Consider the following 13,744-nt stretch of genomic DNA (forward strand, 5'->3'; position numbering starts at 1 on the left):
TGGCCCAGGATCGGACATTGTTTCGTTCTGTTGTGCATGGGGTCGCTATGAGTCGGTTCTGACTCGATGGCACCTGACAACAACAAGTGTCAACTATGGTTCAGTCACTACTTTGGATGACCTTGGACAAATCACAGCAACCTTCCTGGCCCGGGTTCCTCATCTGAAAAATGAAAACCAGTGCTGGGGAGTCTGTTCCAAGTCGTGCTGACCCCATGTGTGTCAGAGCAGAACTGCTATGTGGGGTTTTCAAAGGCAGATTCCTCAACAGTAGCTCTTCTGGTGTTTCTTCTGAGTCATTTCTGGGTGGTCTTGAACTTCCAGCCTTTCAATTAGTTCAATAATCATTTGCACAACACAGGGGCTCCCCTCTCTAAAGTAGGGAGGAGCCTATCTACCTTGTGGAAGGAGTCCATAGTAAGACTGTCGTTATTAAGTGCCGTCGAGTCAGTTCCGACCCATAGCGATCCTGTGTAGGGTTTCTGAGGAGCACCTGGTGAACCTGAACTGCCGACCTTGTGGTTCAAAGCGCCTTTGCAGCCCAGTGCATTAACCCACAGCGCCACACCAGGACTCCAATAGTAAGACTGTTGTTGTTGTTGGTACATGCCATCGAGTTGGTTCCCACCCATAGTGACCCTACATAGGGTTTCAAATGAGCAGCTGGTGAGCTTGAACCTCCAACTTTGTGGTTAGTAGTCCAGTGCTTATGCTACAGCCCCACACCAAGACTCCCTAATTATGGTTATTGATCATAAAAACATCAACACCATTATTTGTATATAATATTCATTACTAATGCTGTTGAGTCCTGATGTGGCTCTATAGGATAAGCACTGGACCGCGGGTTGGCTTGAACTGCAAGGTCGGTGGTTCAAACTCATCAGCCACTCCTCAGAAATCCTATACAGGGTCACAATGAGTTGGAACTGACTCGACAACACTTAACAACAACAACCAGTTAGAGGGATGAGAAAATTCACAAGGAGGGCCTCATTCCCCTCTCCCACAGAGCCAAAGTGTTATTATTTGGGGCCCAGAGGCATATAGGACTCCTGGTGTGGTGCTGTAGAATCAGCAGTGGACTGCTAACCACAAGGTCGGCGGTTCAATCCCACCAGCTGCTCCTTGGAAATCCTGTACACGGTCACTATGAGTCAGAACAGAGTCAACGGCACACAACAACAACAACAACAATGGGCATATAGGAGACCCATTGTAGTTGTGTGCCAACAGGATTCAATAGCATTAGTGTGGCACTGTAAGATAAGCACTTGACTAAAAGGTTGGCAGTTCAGACTCGCCAGGGCTCCTCGGAAACCCTATAGAGAGTCACTATGAGTCGGAACTGACTCGACAGCACTTAGCAACAAGAACCGCCTTGATTTCCACAAGGAGTTATGGTTAGGGATAATTAAACCCTGTAGAGTTGTAAGTAGAGGGCAATCCAATAAGCAGGGAAGCTGAAATCAAGCCTGGCTTTTCTGCTGTTTGACCTTGGGCAGGTCACTCACCCTCTCTGAAAACCTGTCTTCATCCATGAAGGGGAATAGTTGCCATCCTCACGATGACTCCTAGTCCTCTCTCCGGGGCCTGCTCGGCTCTCTGTGGGGGGCTGGTGGGATGAGTGAAGAGAGATGAGACACCCCTTGTCCCTCCTGTCCCGCAGGAGTCAGGATTGTCTGTGTGGATTGGCCAGCAGATGCACCCCCTGGAGAAGGTGCCCCCCATGCTGGCTGTGCTGCTCATTACTGTGGTCATCGCATTCTTCACCGAGTTTGCCAGCAACACAGCCGCCACCATCATCTTCCTGCCTGTCCTGGCAGAGCTGGTGAGGGTCTTGGGGAGGCAGGGGAGGGACTGGCAGCAGGAGGAGGACCGCTTCTCTCCCCATCACCCATTGAGACCTATCTCCCCTGCTACAGGGAACCCCACGTGGGGCCACACTTGCCATGACGCATGGAAAGGTCAGAACAACAGCGTGACTATTAAGAAAGATTATTTCCCCTTCAAGAAATGCTTAGAATAATTGTTTTCTTGAGTCCATGAAATCAGTGTGCAGTGAACAGAAGCTTGTGACAATATGGAGAGTTTTCTAGGAAAATGTACCTTACCAATGTGGATTAAGAGGAAAAGGAAACTAAACAACCAGAGGAAGAATCCCAGTGGCAGGCAAAGCTCTTAACCCATTGTTGCCCAGTTGATTTTGACTATCGTGACCCTGGAGAACAGTAGAACACTCCCTAGAGCTTCTGAGGCTGAAAATGTACATCTTTATGAATGCAGACAGCCTCATCTTTCTCCCTTGGAACAGGTGGTGGGTTTGAACCACCAGCTTTTCAGTTAGCAGCCCAATGCTTAACCCATCGTACCACCAGGACTCCTGTGGCAAAACTCTAGCCTCCCTCTCTAGCAAGGTTTCTAGGCTGGATAACTGCGGAGAGTCTGGCCCCTGGGTTGTAGGCGTCCCTGGATGCCAGTAGCACTTCGCCCCCAGCTGAAACAACCAAGAATGCCCCCCAGTCATTACCAATTGTCCCCTGGGGGTGCAAATCACCCCGGGTTGAGAACCACTGTTCTAAGACACCAGCCCTACATGGTTCCAGGCAAAAGCTAGCAAACCATTAAGCAACAAACAGCTCTGAACTTTACCCCAAACTTCCCCCCACCCCCGCCCCCACCAGCAGCATCACCTGGGACTAGATGATATGCAAACACCCTGGTCCCATCCCAGGTGTGGGTGCCGGAGTGGAGCCCTGCAATCTGCCCATACATTAACAAACCTCATGTGGGTTTGGGGCACAAAACAGAGTTTGAAAACTCACCATAGATTACTGATCAGAAACTGCATGGCCAGGACCCTGCACTCCAGGAAAGTGTTCTAGATTAACCACCCAACCTATCCTCCCTGAAGAAATGGCAGTGTGGCCCCAGGAATGAGCTTTTCTGATGGGTCTCTATTCGGGGCTGCTTTCCTCTCTGTCTAAATTGGTCTCGATGGCTCTCTCGGTTACTCCTCCAACCTCTGTTCTGTGTCATCTCTTACTCTGTGACTGTGTGTCACTCTTTTTCAAGTCTATCTCTTGTGGTTTCTCTATATTTATGAATCTCTTTCTAAGTCTCTCTGGTACCCTCTGTGCCCAGGCCCTCCGCTTGCGAGTGAACCCACTGTATGTGATGATCCCCGGCACGGTCAGCTGTTCCTACGCCTTCATGCTTCCAGTCTCAACGCCCCCCAACTCAATCGCCTTCTCCTCTGGACACTTACTGGTCAAAGACATGGTGAGTCTAGGCGTTTGCTGGTGGTGGCCTAGAGAGGATGTGGGCTCCTGGTGGGACCTGATGAGAGATGGTTGAGGAGTAGAAAGATATAGGACACAGAGAGACAGACGTTTCAGAGTCTCCTGCCTTGCTGGTCCTGAGCGTACTTTTTCTCTGGGAGAACACTTTGTTGTCAAGTTCCATAGTGTCCGTTCCAACTCATACTGACCCTATATAGGGTTTCTGAGGCTGGAAATCTTTGCGGGAGCAGAATGCCTCAGCTTTTCTCCCTTGGAGTGGCTAGTGGACTTGAACCATCGACCTTGTGATTCACAGTCCAATGCTTTAGGTGCCAATCAAAGTGACTAATGGAGCTCTGTTGATAGAAGGGTTAAGTGCTTGGCTAGAAACCAAGAACACACCCAGATGCTCCACAGGAGAAAAGTCCTGACGATCTGCCCAGTAAAAATTGCAGGCTAGAAAAATATATGGCACGTTCTAGTCTCTTTTTCAAGGAGTTCTGGTAGCGTAGTGGTTACGAATTGGGCTGCGAACCTCAGGGTCAGCAGTTCGAAACTACCAGCTGTTCCACGGGAGCAAGATGAGGCTTTCTGCTCCCTTAAAGATTTACAGCCTCAGAAACCCTGTACAAGTAGGTCAGTATGAGTCAGAACCGACTCCACGGCACATAACAACAACAACAACAGTCTCTTATTCAGGGCCACTGTGAGTCAAAATTGACTGGATGGCCCCTAACAACAATAATGTGGACCAAGCAGACATTGCATGCCAGGCTCCTGGGACCCTGGAAAACTTCCTTCAGCTTTCCATTACCAATTCTGACTGATCCTTATCGAATCCTGTAAAGTTGCTGGAGACTTGAAGACCCCTAGAATGGGGGTTATTGGATTCTTGGTGTCACAGTGGTTAAAGCACTTGGCTGCTAACCTAAAGGTTGACATTTCAAATGCACCAGCCACTCTGAGGGAGAGAGATGTAGCCGTGTGCTTCTGCAAAATTACAGCGTTGGAAACTGTGTGGGGCACTTCTACTCTCTCCTATCGGGTTGCTCTGAGTTGGACTCAACCCCAGGGCAGTGGTAGGGTGAGGGTTAAGTGACACAACCTATGACAAATGCTGCACGGTGCCTGCCAGTCCTCGAGGACAGCCTCGTTGTTGTGAGCTGGCATTGAGTCAGTTCTGACTCACAGTAAGTCATGGATAACAGAAGGAAAATGCTGCCCAGCCCCGCTGTGTGCCCATGTTTGTTGACATGTTTGAGTCCACTGTTGTGGCCATGTATTGACCCATCTCAGTGGGTTTTCCTGACCCTCTGCTTTACCGACCATGATGTCCGTGTATAGTGGAGGCCTTCCCTGATGATATGTCCAGAGTCGTGAGCTGAAGTCTCGTATCCTTGCTCCTGGCTATCTTTTTTCTAAGAGTGATTTCTTCAGCCTTGTGGCAGCCCACAGTCTATTCAATACCCTTTGCCAGCCCTGTGATTTGAAGGCACCGAATCTTCTGAAGCCCTTTTTTATTTTCCAGCCTTCACATGCTTATGAAGTGATTATAAAGACCAGGGTAGTGTCAAGTTTAAAGGGTCATGGGCATGCACTGAGCTACATTTGTGTCGTGGCTCTGTCCCTTCCCAGCTGTGAGGTCTTGGGTGAATGACTTCCTGTCTCTGAGCCCTGATTGTCCCCATCTGTATAATGGGCATAGGGCAGCCAGTCTCAGTCTGGGCTTCATTTCAGGTGCGGACAGGATTCCTGATGAACTTGATGGGCGTCTTGCTACTCAACTTGGCCATAAATACGTGGGCACAGACCATCTTCCAGCTGGGCACCTTCCCAGACTGGGCTAACATCCACTTAGCCAACGGCACAACGGCACTGCCACCCACCTTGATCAACGACACACTTCGGACCCTCTGAGTCCCCACAGCACTCCCAGAGGGCTGTCACCAAAACCCGCTGCTAAGGAGTTGCTTGACCATCAAGCAATTTTTTTTTCTGTGATCCATATACAGAATGCAAGGGTCACCTCCAGTGGTCCACTCAGGCCTATAGGGTCATTTTCTAAGACACCTCTTTCTCCCTCGTGCATTTCAGAGCCTAGATATCTCCCAGATCTGCTGCTGGAGAAACAACCTCTTTTATCTCTCTGAGCTGTTATGTGACTAAGGTACAACAGAACTGTCCCACCGGGATGGTTTCCCATCCCCCTGTAAACACTCTCCCCAGCTAACTGTTTTCAATGTCTCTTAGTTTTTTAGTGCTGCTATGACAGAAAATAGGAGTAGGTTAATGCGCCAGACTGCAAAGCCGTTTGAACTGCAAGGTTGGCAGGTCAAGGTCACCAGCTGCTCCTTGGAAACCCTACACAGGGTCGCTATGGGTCGAGATCGACTCGAAGGCACTTCACAACAACAACAATAACAGAAATACCACAAGCAGGTGGCTTAAACAAACAAAAATTGATTCTGTCACAGTTTCAGAGGCTAGAAGTCTGAGTGCAGAGTTCCAGCTCTCGAGGAAGATTTGTTTTTTCCCTGTCAGCTCTGGAGGAAGGTCTTTGTCTTTTCTGACTTTCTGCTCTTTGGTGATCTTCATGTGGTTTGGCATTTGTCTGCCCAATCTCGACTCTGTTCACTTGTTTAATCACTTTTCTATCTCAAAAGAGAGTGGCTTAGAAGACACTTTACACTAATCGTGCCTAATTAAGATCACAAAGAAAATCCATGTTCCCAAATGGGATTATAACTAGAGGCATAGAGGCCAAGATATGCAACACATATTTTGTGGGGACAGAACCCGTACTCTGAAGAGAAGCTCTTGCTTTGAGGAAGAACTTTCTTCTGAGAGGCACATTAACAACAGTAGGTGCTCTGTTTGATGGTACCTCTTGTGTACCAGAGAAGGTTTTCCATCCCTGGAGACGGGGACATGGGGGCTGTGGAGGAACACAGGACAACTTCCTGAGTATAGGGACCGCGCAAAGACTCTTGGCGGCCTCTCTGGGCCCTGGAGCACCCCAGTCCTATAAACACCAGCTGACTTTTCTATCATGTCTTAGGAGTTTTCTGTTCAACCTGATTCCGTTTGGTAATAACTCTGGGGTCGGTCCCGTCAAGCTGGGCACCCCCCCTCTGGTGGTTGACCCTCAGCCTCTCCAGCCTGAGCCTTCTTGAATGTGACCACTACTTCCTGCTCCTACAGCTGGACTCTTCTTCCCCATCCCCAGCCCAAATGGTAAATATGTTTGACTAACAATGGCCACATTGTTCAGAGACATGAGGAAAATCAGAAGATAAATCAGAGCCTTATCAAGGTCTCCAGCAGGGGAAATGTTGCAATCCCTTTCTATGGATGGGAACACTGAGGGCTGGAGGATTTAGTTCCCAATGGATCGTGCAGTACTAGGCCCAGAAGGAGGAGGCCTAGTGGGACTGGTTGAGTCCTTAGCTGCTAAGTGAAAGGTCTGAGGTTTGAACTCACCAACCACTCCATGGGAGAAAAGACCTTGCGATCTGCTCCCATAAAGATCACAGTCTGGAAAAACTACAGGGCAGTTCTACTCTGTCCTGTGTTGTCGTTGTTAAGTGCCGTCGAGTTGATTCCAACCCATAGCCACCCTGTATAGGGTTTCTAAGGAGCCACTGGTGAGCTTGAACCACTGACTTCGCAGTTCAAACGGCTTTGCAGTCTGATGCATTAGCTCACCGCACTACACCAGGACTCCTTAAGTTGGAAAGACTCAAAGATATCCAGCAACAACCCGTCCACAAGACACTTGGCCGGTGTCTACTGAATGAATGGGCTAGTATTAGCTCAGCCTCACAAAAGCCAACCGCCAAGGGACCCAAACCCCTCAAATGCCCTCCTACACCAGGGGACAAGAAAACAGCACCCATTCTGGGCAAAGCACACAGGGGTGAGGTGAGAGAAGAGAGGACCTTGAGTCAGGTGAATGAAGTCTCCTTCCCAAAAGCACTTCTGTATTGAAACCCAGTCACAGCCCAAGGAGTGGGATGGGGTGGGCTTTGTGGGACAGTACGGGGAAGGAACTTCCTGTGGAAAACCATGGGGACTGCAACCAAATGAATTGTGATTTCAAATTCTTCTGATTGAAAAAGGCTGGTAAATAAAACTGTGAATCACACTGGGCCTGGGTGTGTGTGCTTTCCAGACATAAGGGAAGGAATCCTGTGGGGATAGTGGTTAAGCACTCAGCTGCAAACTGAAAAGTCGTCCTTTCGAACCCACCGGTTGTTTCACGGAAGAAAAGATCTGGCAATCTACTGTCATAAAGATTGTTGTTAAGCGCCATTGAGTCGATTCCGACCCATAGCGACGCTGTATAGGGTTTCTGAGGAGAAGCCTGTGAGCTTGAACTGCCAACCTTGCAGTTCAAACGGCTTTACAGTCTGGCACATTAACTCACTGCGCCACACCAGGTCTCCACCATAAAGATTACATCTTAGAAAATCCTACAGGACAGTTCTACTCTGTCATTTTAGGTACAGCCAGAATGTCCTTTGGACGCAAGGATGGCAAGACTTTGAACAAGTTATCATGAGGGGACCAGTGTTGAAGAAGGCCCATCATGCTTGGTAAAGTGGAGGATCCGCTAACAAGAGGAAATCCCTCCATGAGATGGAGTAACCCAGTGACAGCAACAATCGGTTTCAACAAAGCAACAGTTAGGAGGACGGGGGCCCAGCAGTGTTTCATTCTGTTGTGTATGGGTTGCTGTGATTTAGAACCGACTTGATGGCACCTAACAACAACAACAACATGAGTGGGAATCAACCCAAGAGCCCACAAATGGGTTGTGTAAGAACTTCAAAGTCCAAAATTTGTGGGCTGGGGATTCACAGAATTGACCTCTCTGTCACCTCTCCCTCACTCTACTCCAGTCACCCACCCACCCAGACACTTCTGCCTCAGGGCCTTTCGCATGAGCTGTTTCCTCTGCCTGGAGCACTCTGCCCCCTCTCCTGGCTCAACTCCTCCCCTCTGTTAGGTCTCTGCCCAAATGGCATCTTCCGGGAGAAGCTTCCTGTTTAAAAGATCTTCCTCATTTCTCTCCAGCCCTTAACTAACTCTGCTCTAGTTTTCCTCTTCGTACTTAGCCCTGACACTGTGTGGTTTTCATTTTCTCACTTCTTGTCTTTCTCTTGCTCTAGAGCATAAACTTATGAGAGTATAAACTTTATTGGATTCACTTACGTCACTTCATTACCTAGACCAGTTTCTGGCACATAGTAGGTGCTCAATAAACATTTGATAAATAAATCAACACCAACATTTACAAGAAAGCAATCTCACCCTCTAACCTGGGGTTGGTTTGGTTCATTTCTTCAACCACTCATTCTTTTATCTATTCATTCAACAAATACTTATTTAGAACCTGTTATGTGCTGGTTCAGAGCCCCACAAATGGTTAGGCACTGAGCTATTAATTGAAGAGTTGAAAGTTTGAATCTACCCAGAAGTGCTTCCGAAAAAAGATCAGAGCCACTGAACTCTATGGAGCACAATTCTCCTCTGATACACATGGGGTCACTGTGAGTCAGAATTGACTTAATGGCAAGTGTGTGTGTGTGTGTTGTTTTGTTTTTTATGTGCTGGTTCACTGTGAAGCTTGTGACACAAAGAAAACAGACAGTAGGCAAGTAGACAGATGCATAAGATAACAGCAGACTACGATGAAACCGAGACTGGTCAATGTAATTAACTGAGTCAGAGGCTATTCTAGTCGTGTGGTCAGGGAGGGCCTCTCTGAGGAGGTGGCACTAGGTTAAGCACTGAAGGAGTGGGCAGTGTGAGGTCTGTGTGGAGAACATTCCAGGTCAAGGAGTTGCAAGTGCCAAGGTCTGGAGGTCCAAGTCAGGAGAGATGGTCTCTGGGGGCAGAAGGCTGCGCATGCGACCTGGACCTTTGTGGGGGTTTAAAGTCAGTCACCCACCTGTGGCTGGTCACAAGACCCCTCTCCTGAGCACATCTCCTGCCATAGAAAGCATTGGGCTCCTAGCACCCTCCGAGGGAATCCTTGTATGGATGCTGTTCTGCCTGATGCTGAAAGGTGGCCGCTATTCTTGGAAAGAGGGAACCTGTGGGCAGGGGCCGGGTCCCTTACAGATGAGCTTATCGCTTTGTGGGAGGAGAGATGAAGAGTCACTGGAAACACACGAGGGACTCATGTGTAAGGTGGACCACGAGCACCAGGAAATCAGAAAGGACAAAAAGCAAAGCCTGCTTTAGTTATCTGTGGTTGCATGACAAACCAACTCCCAAACCACAATTCATTTGCTCACATTTCTGAATTTGGCCTGAGTTCTGTAGGACTTGTACCCTACATGGTGTGGAGGAATGCTGGGGGAATGGATTAAGAGTAGGCTGCTAACAGCAAGGTTGGCAGTTCAAATCCACCAGCTGCTCCACAGAACAATGAGGCTGTCTGCTCCCATGAAGATTTACAGTCTTGAAAACTTCAGGTAGCAGTTCAAGCCTGTCCTATAAGGTCGCTATGAATTGGAATCAACACAATGGCAGTGGGTGGGTGGGGTGGCCAGGTCAGTCAGCTGGGAGTTTACTGACCCTATCTTTACATGGCCTCTACCAGAGCTTAGACTGGACATCTCATGGGCAGTAAGCTTCTGTTGTTGCTGTTTTAGTGTCTTGGAGTCAGTTCCGACTCATAGTGACCCTCTATAGGGTTTCCAAGGAACAGCTGATGAGTTTGAACCTTGTTTTTCAAATCAACCTAGAGGTCAAGTGCTTATCCTACATTGCCACACCAGGAAGAAAGCAGAATTGGCAAGGCCCCCCGAAGGTCTGGGCTTTGAAGTGCAGGAAGTATCCATTCTGCCACATTCTATTGGTCAAAGCAAGTCACAGGGTTGGCCTGGTTCCAGGGGAAGGAGAAAGACTCCACTCTTGATGGGAGGCTCAGCGTACATGTGCAGGGAGGGACGGATGGTTGGCTGCCCTCCTTGGTCGCCAACTGTCATAAACGTCAATAGAAAAATGAGCAGAAGAGATAAATATGCCCCTCTGAAAGCAGAGGGGCAGTTAAGTGACCAACAAGCTTATAAAGCATGCTCAAACCCATGTGTAATAGGGAAATACAAATTGAAACAACATTCATCAATACTCTAACCAGACTGGCAAATCGGGGAAAATGGATGCTGAGTCACCGTGAGATGTGAGAAGACAGACTGTAAACAGTGACCGGAAGGCTATAGCTTGCTTGCACATAATTTACAAACAATAACACCACTGAGTCCACCCCTATATAGAGCTTCCTAGACTATAAATCTTTTTTTTTTAAGTTTTTATTGTGAATGATGTGATAGTTTACATGAGAGAATATTAGCTTTACATTCATCCTAATCATTTCATTGCCATGATTACAATCCCCTCCATACATCATCAAACAACCAAAGGGTATACCCCTCAAGCCTGCCCCTCGGTCATCAGCACACAGCCCCTTTCCCTCTCTGGGTCTAGAGTTCCCAGCCACTCCATCTCTCCATGTCATCCTCTCTGCCTCCATCTCAGGCATCACTGCTTCTCTGAATAGGGTCTCGCTCTCCACTCTTCTCCCTTGATGGCCCCAGGGACCTCTGCTCCGGAAGTGTACAGTCAACCACTCCCCTTCTTTTGCTACAAAATGTCTATCTTTACATTTACAACACTCACAGTCAGTTCTGATAGCAATTATTCACTATTGTACCACAAGAGTCCTATCCCCATCTCCTTTCATGAGCTCTGCTCGGACAGATTGGATGCTACTCAGTGGAAATTCTACCTTCCTCTGCACCCTCTGGATCTAGGCTCCCTCTTGAAAGCTTGTAAGCCAGTCACTTCCTGCCTTTGTAGCCTCCACCCACACACACACACATACGTTTTGGGTAGCCAATGTCCAAGTTGCCCATCCCTGTCTACCCTGTGTATGGAGGGGGTGGGAATGATCCTTACTATAAAGATTTATTCCCACTTTTGAGCAACTGCATCCATAGGTGTAAATCAAGTTCATCAAATTGTATCAGATTACTCTTTTTTTCCTCTCCTTTCTTCTTCTAGTTGAACTCTGATCATCCAGCCATTGAAGCCAAGTCAAGTGGGTATTATCTGCAAGTGTGGGTGTTCTTGTGCATATGCCCTCTCTTCTTATCAGTTGGACGCTTCACTCTCCACTCTAGTCCTCTGTGGCTATGTCACTGACTCTGGGCCCAGGAGTCCCCAGGTCTTGCCATACTGCTGGCCAACCAGGTCTCCACCTGGGTTCACAGGAGTCTATTGAATGTTGTAGGGCTTAGCTCACAGCTTCATTGCTGTTTTTCCCTCACTTCCCCTTATTGGTGACCAATGCGGTCACCAGTCAGAGCACATGTCTGCTCGTGTATTCCCCTTGAGTCTTAGTCTTGGAAGAGGGGTAGACTATAAATCTTTATGGGAACAGACAGTCTCATTGTTCTCCTGAGGAGCAGATGGTGGGTTTGAACCACTGACCTTGGGGTTAGTAACCCAATGCTTAACCCACTATGCCACCAGGACTCCTTTTGGCATAAGTAGGGGAATTCATTATCTCTATTCCGACTCAACGGCACTTAACAACAACATTCCCAATGATCCAATTATCTCACAGGTCCCCACGGAGTCCATGTAGGAAGATATCTGTACCACTGCTTTTTGAGCATCACTGGAGGAACATTAGATAAAATACAGTGGCAGTATGTTATGGTAAGGAACCCTGGTAGCATAGAGGATTATGCATTGAGCTGCTAGCTGCAATGTCAGCAGTTTGAACCTACCAGCCACTCCGTGGAAAAAGGTGACGCTTTCTTCTCCTGTAAAGATTTATAGCCTCTGAAACCCTATACTTGGTCACTGTGAGTCAGAACTGACTCCACGGCACACTACCACCATGGAAAATATGACAACATGCCCCAGTGTGAGGCTATAGGATAAGCACTGGACTGTTAACCTCAAGGTTGGTGGTTCAAACCCTCCAACTACTCCTTGGAAACTCAATCCAGGGTCGCTATGAGTTGGAACCGACTCCAAGGCATTTAACAACAACAACAGAGGTGATAGATTACAAGTACATAGAATGATGGGGCAGACCTGCCTATTCCAGGACCTGCATCCCACAGATTACAGTCAAGTGGAATAGGGGTGGTAATGATAGAAGAAGCAACAACAAAAAGATGAACTAAAAATCACCAAAGGAGGAGTTCAGTACCCCTCAATGAACTCCCCACTCAACCCCTAACACACGTGTAGAAACTTGAGCCGGTCTTTTTACTGTTTTGGACTTTGGTTTTCCCATCGGAGAAATGAGAGCATATAGTAGGGGTCTCAACAGGACATAGAAAGCAAACAGACTAGGTAATTTGGGGACAGGAGGGGACTTTAATAAAGGACTGGTTACAAATGTACGGCCAGAGGGCAGGGAAATGACAAGAGGAGACTTAGAACCCTGACCCAGAGAGGAGAGGACTAGTCTAAGTTTTAAATGAAAGATTAGTTGCTAATCTTTAAAATTCAGGATCTATCACATGCACAAACTGTGGATGTCTGGATTCGCTTGAAAAAATAACGTATTGAAACACCTGCTTGGGACTGAGCTGTGTCAGGGGTAGGGACTTAAGTTGAAGCCTGATGTTTCTGCAGTTCCCACCACTCCTTAGTGTCTTACATTGACATTCTTCATTTGACCCTGTCACCTTGATGGCTCCTGAAAGCATTTAAATTTATGGCTTCAGAGCTGAGTGATCTGAAAGGTTTATTTCAACTTCAGTGTTCATGAGTTCTAATGGCTGGTGTGGTGGTGTAGGATAAGCACTGGAGTACTGACCAAAAGGTTGGCAGTTCAAACCCACCAGCTGCTCCTCAGAAACCCTCTACAGGGTCACTATGGCTGGCTGTGTGCCGTGGAGTCACTTCCAACTCATAGTGACCCTGTTCAAGGTTTCTGAGGCTGTTAAATCTTTACGGGAGAAGAACGCCTCATCTTTCTCCTGCGTAACAGCTGGTAGTTTCGAACTGCTGACCTTGTGGTTCGCAGCCCGATTCATACTATAAGTCTGAACCAACTCAATGGTACTTAACAACACCACCAACAACAGCCCTAATGACCTAGGCGTGCTGACCTTCCTAGAAAGATGGGAATGGTGTGTATCTGTTCTGTCCAATATGGTAGCCACTTGCTAGCCAGGCGTGACTGTTGAATACCGAAATGTGGATGGCCTGAACTGAGACGAGTTATCAATGCAAAATGCACACCAGATTGTAAAGATTTAGGACATAACATTGAATGCAAAATAGTCCCATGAATAATTTTTATATTTATAAGATTTGGGGCATATGGTGGTGGTGGTGGTTGTGTGCCGTGGAGTTGGTTCTGACTCATAGTGACCCTGTTGAGGGTTTCCGAGGCTATAAATCTTTACAGGAGCAGAAAGCCTCAT

General features: G+C 47.8%; 1 protein-coding gene across 3 annotated transcripts in view; it reads left to right on the forward strand.

The window, feature by feature from the left end:
- Nucleotides 1–5,198, forward strand: part of SLC13A3 (solute carrier family 13 (sodium-dependent dicarboxylate transporter), member 3) — a 136,058-nt gene extending 130,860 nt beyond the window's left edge. For all 3 annotated transcript variants that reach the window (XM_006839221.1, XM_006839223.1, XM_006839222.1), the window contains 3 exons: nt 1,670–1,831; nt 3,145–3,282; nt 5,019–5,198. In XM_006839221.1, the coding sequence (XP_006839284.1) occupies nt 1,670–1,831; nt 3,145–3,282; nt 5,019–5,198 (480 nt within the window). The remainder of the gene's footprint in view (nt 1–1,669; nt 1,832–3,144; nt 3,283–5,018) is intronic.
- Nucleotides 5,199–13,744: the final 8,546 nt, after the last annotated feature.

Source organism: Chrysochloris asiatica, unplaced genomic scaffold, assembly GCF_000296735.1.
Source record: "Chrysochloris asiatica unplaced genomic scaffold, ChrAsi1.0 scaffold00023, whole genome shotgun sequence".
Lineage (NCBI taxonomy): Eukaryota > Metazoa > Chordata > Mammalia > Afrosoricida > Chrysochloridae > Chrysochloris > Chrysochloris asiatica.